Below are 7,144 nucleotides of genomic sequence, written 5' to 3'. Positions count from 1 at the left end.
GGTCATGGGGACATTGGAACATTGGGAGTCACAGAGATCAAGACTCAGGCAATGGGGACATTGGGACACAAGGTGCCATGGACATCAGGACCCAGGCCACAGGGACATTGGGACATTGGGTGACAGAGACATCAGGAACCAGGCCATGGGGACATTGGGAGTCAGGGACATCAGGACCCAGGCTGTGGGGACATTGGGACTCAAGGTGCCAGGGAAATCAGGATCCAGGCCACAGGGACATTGGGAGTCAGGGAGATCAGGACCTAGGCCATGGGGACACTGGGTGCCAGGGACACCAGGACCCAGGCTGTGGGGACACTGGGAGACAAGGTGCCAGGGACACCAGGACCCAGGTCATGGAGACATTGGGAGTCAGGGACACCAGGACCAAGGCTGTGGGGACATTGGGACACCAGGTGCCAGGGACATCAAGACTCAGGCCATGGGGACATTGGGACATTGGGTGCCAGGGACATCACGACCCAGGCCATGGGGACATAGGGAGTCAGGGAGATCAGGACCCAGGCCATGGCGATATCGGGACACAAGGTGCCAGGGACATCAAGACCCAGGTCATGGGGACATTGGAACATTGGGAGTCAGGGAGATCAGGACCCAGGCCATGGGGACACTGGGTGCCAGGGACACCAGGACCCAGGCTGTGGGGACATTGGGACACAAGGTGCCAGGGACACCAGGACCCAGGTCATGGGGACATTGGGAGTCAGGGACACCAGGACCAAGGCTGTGGGGACATTGGGACACCAGGTGCCAGGGACATCAAGACTCAGGCCATGGGGACATTGGGACATTGGGTGCCAGGGACATCACGACCCAGGCCATGGGGACATAGGGAGTCAGGGACATCAGGACCCAGGCCATGGCGATATCGGGACACAAGGTGCCAGGGACATCAAGACCCAGGTCATGGGGACATTGGAACATTGGGAGTCAGGGAGATCAGGACCCAGGCCATGGGGACACTGGGATACAAAGTGCCAGGGACACCAGGACCCAGGCCACAGGGACATTGGGAGTCAGGGACATCAGGAACCCGGCCATGGGGACACTGGGTGCCAGGGACACCAGGACCCAGGCCACAGCGACATTGGGAGTCAGGGACATCAGGACCCAGGCCATGGTGACACTGGGAGTCAGGGACACCAGGACCCAGGCCATGGGGGTCCCATCCAACTCTTTATTCCCAGTGCACGCAGAGGCTTTGGCATCGTCCCGGCAGGGACACAGGGACACACACACACACGGGTGGGGGTCACGGGGCTGCAGTGGGGCGCAGGGTCCTGAGCAGAGACCGGAAGGTGCAGGAGGGGCAGGATGCAGCCAGGGGGTGCAGAGCAGCTCCCCCTCCCAACCTCATTTCCCAGGCCAGTAAAGCACGAAGCCATCGCGGCTCTTGCCGAAATCAGGGGTGGTGGCGTCCAGTCGCGTCTCCACCGTCAGCAGCCGCCGGCGCCCGCGGAAGCTCAGCTGGATGCGGTCGGAGACGCGGACCTGCAGGTCCTGCTTGGTCCTACAACATCTCGGTGTCACTGGGGGACACTGGTGGGGTGCTGGGACGCTCCCCACCCCCCAATTTCCCCAAAACTCACGTGCGGCAGTGCTCCAGGAGGACGCCCACCAGCTCGCCCACACGGTTGTCCCCTGCTGGCTGCATCTTGTGCAGGCACACGGCCAGGTCCTCCTGGCTCTGGGTGTGGAACACCACCAGTTGTGCCCGGCAGCTGGTCACGCTCAGCTGTGTCACCTGCGGGGACAGATGGGGGTCACTGTGGTGGCTGTGGACGCGTGGGGGGTTCGGGGTCATGGTGTGGTGTGGCCATGGCACCATGTGGCGGGGACAGCGTGGTATGGCCAATGTGGTGAGGACAGTGTGGCATGGCTAGAATGGTGGGGACATCACAGGACGGCCAAGATGGTGGGGACAGTGTGGCACAGCCAGTGTGGTGTCACCAGCATGGCATTGCCAGCATGGTGGGGACAGCATGGCATGGCCAATGTGGTGGGGACAGCGTGACATAGCCAGTGTGGTGTCACCAGCATGGCATGGCCAGCATGGTGGGGACAGCATGGCATGGCCAATGTGGTGGGGACAGCGTGACACAGCCAGTGTGGTGTCACCAGCATGGCATGGCCAAGCATGGTGCAGCCAGCATGGTGGGACATCATGGTATGGCCAATGTGGTGGGGACAGCATGGTGGGGACAGCGTGACACAGCCAGCAAGGTGGGGACAGCATGGTGTGGCCAGCATGGCATGCTTAGCATGGTGGGAACAACGTGGTGGGGACAGCATGACACAGCCAGCAACGTGGGGACAGCATGGTGGGACATCATGGCATGGCCAATGTGGTGGGGACAGCATGGTGGGGACAGTATAGCATGGCCAGCATGGTGAGGACAGCACAGTGGGGACAGCATGGTGTGGCCAGCATGACATGGTTATCATGGTGGGGACAATGTGGTGGGGACAGCATGGTGGGGACAGTGTGGCACAGCCAGCAATGCGGGGACAGCATGGTGTGACCAGCATGGCATGGTTAGCATGGTGGGAACAACGTGGTGTGGCCAGCATGGTGGGGACAGCACAGCATGGTGAGCACAGTGGGGACATCACGGCACAGCCAGCGTGGTGGGGACAGCACGGCAAGGCCAGCATCATCACCCCTCTGTCCTAGGGGACCTGACTGTGGCAACGCGTGGCCATGGGCACCACGGAGGGGTCTCCAACCTCTGGGTGGGAGCGGGACAGCCAGGACACTTGGATCCTCCAACCCCGGCTTGCCAGGACAGCATGGAGGGGGTGGCCTTGCTTCTCCTATACTTTGGGGACACCAGTGGGGCTGGGGACACTCACGGTGCTGAGGGGCAGTGCCCGCATCACTCGGTACTGCTGCCGTGGGTCCAACTTGTAGAGGTGCTGGTCTGTCACCAGGATGGCCCGGTCCCGGCTCTTACCAAAGCGGTTGATCTGTGGGGACGGGGACAAGTGAGGGGACACGCCAGGGGGATGACACAGATGCGGTGACAGGGCAGGGACCCCGAGCCTCACCTTGCGGACGTGGCAGGAGAAGAGGACGGAGCCGAAATGCACCTTGTCCTTGAGGGCCTGGACGCGGCGGGCGAAGGCCAGCGCCAGCCCTGGGTTCTCGTTGGGCTGTGGAGAGCCACGGCATTGGTGACACCAGGGGGTGGCATGGGGTGACACCCCAGTGTCCCCAAACCCACCACCGGCCCTTACTGAGGAGAGGTAATCCTGGGTCCAGCTGCGCTGGCAGCCCCAGTCCTTCCGCAGCCCCCCCAGTGCCACCATGGCGGCCACCTTGGCCCGCAGCTGCCCCATCTCCGAGGGGGGGATGTTCTTGACGATCTGCCGCGCGCGCCACCTGCGGGGGGACACGGTGACAACCCATGGACACATCCCACGGCCTTGTCCCTTGTCAACGTCCCCGTCCCACGTCCCTGTCCTGATCCCATATTCCCATCCCGTGTCCCTGTCCCCATCCCACATCCACATTCCCATCCCTATTTGTGTCCCCATCCCATGCTTCCATCTTGCATCCCCATCCCATGTCCTTGTCCCCATCCCACATCCCTGTCCCACGTCCCCATTCCCTATCCCCAGCCCATGTCCCCATCTCTGTCCGCTGTCCCCATCTTGTGTCCCTGTTCCCCATCCCCGTCCCAGTCCCATGTCCACATCCCGGTCCTGAGTTCCCTCTGTCCCTATCCCACATCCACATTCCCATCCCATGTCTCTGTCCCACATTCACGTCCCATGTCCCATGTCCCTGTCCCACATCCCTGTCTTGGTCCCGCGTCCACATCCCCATTCTCATCCCATGTCCCCATCCCTGTCACACATCCCTGTCCCATGTCCCCATCTCGTATCGCTGTCCCGCATCCCTGTCCCAGTCTCACATCCCCATCCCCATTCTCATTCCATGTCCCCACCCCTGTTCCACATCCCTGTCCCATGTCCCCATCCCACATTCACATTCCCATCCCGTGTCCCCATCCCACGTCCTCGCCTCATGTCCCCATCTCACATTCCCATTCCACATCTGCGTCCCCATCCCATATCCACGTTCCCATTCCATGTACCCAGCCCTATCCCATGTCCTTGTCTCGTGTCCCTGTCCCACATGCCTGTCCCACGTTCCCATCCCACATCAACGTTCCCCTCCCATTTCCCCATCCCTCTCCCATGTCCATCTCGTGACCCTCTCCCACATCTACATCCCCATCCAACATTCATGTCCTTGTCCATGTTCCCATCCCTGTCCCACATCCTCACCCCATGCCCCTAGCCCATGTTCCCATCCCATGTCCCTGTCCCACAGCCACATCCCCATCCAACATCCATGTTCTCATCCCATGTCCTCATCCCAGTCCCGTGTCCTCATTTCACATTCCCATTCCATGTCCTTGTCCCATGTCCTCATCCCACATGCACGTTCCCATCCCATGTCCCTATCCCTGTCCCATGTTCCTGTCTTGTATCCCTGTCCCAGTCCCACATCCACATCCCCATTCTCATCCAATATCCCCATCCCTGTCCCATATCCCCATCCCACGTCCCCTCCCATGTTCCCATCCCACATCTTTGTCCCAATCCCCATGTCCCCATCCCACATCCACATTCCCATCCCATGTCTCTGTCCCACGTCCCGTCCCACATCCATGTTCCCATCCCACATCCACATTCCCCTCCCACATCCCTGTCTCACATCCCCATCCCACATCCACATTCCCATCCCATGTCTCTGTCCCACGTCCCGTCCCACATCCATGTTCCCATCCCACATCCACATTCCCCTCCCACATCCCTGTCTCACATCCCCATCCCACATCCACATTCCCATCCCATATCCACATTCCCATCCCATGTCCCCATTGATGTCCCACATCTCTGTCCATGTTCCCATCCCACATCCCCATCCCATCTTCCCATCCCACATCCATGTTCCCATCCTACATCCACATTCCCACCTCATGTCCCCATCCCTGTACCATGTCCCCACCTCTTGTCCCTGTCCCACATCCCTGTCCATGTCCCCAGCCCACATCCACATTCCCATCCCATGTCTCTGTCCCACATCCCCCTCCCACATCCATGTTCCCATCCTACATCCACATTCCCACCTCATGTCCCCATCCCTGTACCATGTCCCCACCTCTTGTCCCTGTCCCACATCCCTGTCCATGTCCCCAGCCCACATCCACATTCCCATCCCATGTCCTCATTGCTGTCCCCCATCTCTGTCCCATGTCCCCATCCCACATCCATGTTCCCACATCCACATCCCTGTCCCACATCCTCATCCCACATCCACATTCCCATCCCATGTCCTCATTGCTGTCCCACATCTGTCCCATGTCCCCATCCCACATCCATGTTCCCATCCCACATCCCCATCCCATGTTCCCATCCCACATCCCTGTCCCACATCCCCATCCCATATCCACATTCCCATCCCATCTCCCCATTGCTGTCCCACATCTCTGTCCCATGTCCCCATCCCACATCCATGTTCCCACATCCACATCCCCATCCCACATCCATGTCCCCATCCCACATCCCCATTCCTATCCCATGACTCTGTCCCACATTCCCCTCCCACATCCCCATCTTCCCATCCTAGATCCACATTCCCATCCCATGTCTCTGTCCCACATCCCCCTCCCACATCCACGTTCCCATCCTACATCCACATTCCCACCTCACGTCCCCATCCCCGTACCATGGTCCCCATCCCATATCCCCATTCCCATCCCATGTCTCTGTCCCACATCCCCCTCCCACATCCACGTTCCCATCCTACATCCACATTCCCACCTCACGTCCCCATCCCCGTACCATGGTCCCCATCCCATATCCCCATTCCCATCCCATGTCTCTGTCCCACATCCCCCTCCCACATCCACGTTCCCATCCTACATCCACATTCCCACCTCACGTCCCCATCCCCGTACCATGGTCCCCATCCCATATCCCCATTCCCATCCCATGTCTCTGTCCCACATCCCCCTCCCACATCCACGTTCCCATCCTACATCCACATTCCCACCTCACGTCCCCATCCCCGTACCATGGTCCCCATCCCATATCCCCATTCCCATCCCATGTCTCTGTCCCACATCCCCCTCCCACATCCACGTTCCCATCCTACATCCACATTCCCACCTCACGTCCCCATCCCCGTACCATGGTCCCCATCCCATATCCCCATTCCCATCCCATGTCTCTGTCCCATGTCCTGTCCCACATCCCCATCCCACACCCACGTCCCCATCCCAGGGCAGGATGCGGGGTGGTACCTGCGGAAGAGGCGCTGGCTGGCGGCCTGGAAGCGCTCCAGCACGGCCGGCGGCTCCGGCCAATCCACGCTTTTGCCGAAATCGGGGAGGCTGCGGACGTGCTGGAAGCGCCGCAGCAGCTCCCGCAGGTAGGACTTCACCTTGTGCCGCTTGTAGCACGCCATGATGGTGTAGACGGCGCGCAGGTACCGGCACCGCCGCCGCGCCAGGGCCCCGCGCCAGGCCTGCGTGATGCCAGGGGTCAGGGTGGGCCCCACGGACACCCCCACCCCACCAGCAGTGGGGTTGTGGCACTGGGGTGGGCCCCCAAAATGCTGATTTCCCCCCCAAAATTCCTCAGTGTGGCCTGTGCTCCCCTCTGAAGAAACGCCCTGGGTTGTGCTCGGTGCCAGCCCCACAGCCTGCCCCACGGGCTAACCCACGGCCTGCCCCATATCCTGCCCCACACCACGCTGAGCTCCATGCAGTGCCCTGTCCTCTGGCCCATGCCCTGCCCCATGGCACAGCCCATGCCATGTCCTGTGCCCCATAGCATGCCCTATACCCTGCCCCACGTTCATCCCATGCCATGACCCATGTCCCACCCATGCCCTGCCCCACAATATGTCCCACGTCCCACCCTACTCTCTGCCCCACACCATGTCCCATGTCCCACCCCATACTCTGCCCCACATCCCACCCCACACCATGTTTTGCCCACACCAAGCCCATGCTCTCCACCATCCCATGCCCCATCCTGTGCCCCACACCATACCCAGGGCAGCCTCCTGCCCCCCTTCAAGCCCACCAGCTCCCTGTTCTCACTC

At 60.9% G+C, this 7,144-nt stretch overlaps 1 protein-coding gene across 1 annotated transcript in view; it reads right to left on the bottom strand.

Annotated features, from left to right (window-relative positions):
* Positions 1-1,374: 1,374 nt before the first annotated feature.
* Positions 1,375-7,144, bottom strand: part of LOC104548746 (unconventional myosin-Ig-like) — a 6,374-nt gene continuing 604 nt past the window's right edge. Inside the window, exons 3-8 of the mRNA XM_010194853.1 lie at positions 6,339-6,603; positions 3,259-3,403; positions 3,070-3,174; positions 2,875-2,988; positions 1,611-1,765; positions 1,375-1,531 (exon numbers count right to left, since the gene is read on the bottom strand). Coding sequence (XP_010193155.1) covers positions 1,375-1,531; positions 1,611-1,765; positions 2,875-2,988; positions 3,070-3,174; positions 3,259-3,403; positions 6,339-6,603 — 941 coding nt within the window. The remainder of the gene's footprint in view (positions 1,532-1,610; positions 1,766-2,874; positions 2,989-3,069; positions 3,175-3,258; positions 3,404-6,338; positions 6,604-7,144) is intronic.

The sequence above is a fragment of the Mesitornis unicolor genome, unplaced genomic scaffold, assembly GCF_000695765.1.
Source record: "Mesitornis unicolor isolate BGI_N332 unplaced genomic scaffold, ASM69576v1 scaffold22381, whole genome shotgun sequence".
Lineage (NCBI taxonomy): Eukaryota > Metazoa > Chordata > Aves > Mesitornithiformes > Mesitornithidae > Mesitornis > Mesitornis unicolor.
Note: the sequence above shows the minus strand (reverse complement) of the source record. Positions and strands in the feature narration are given on the sequence as shown.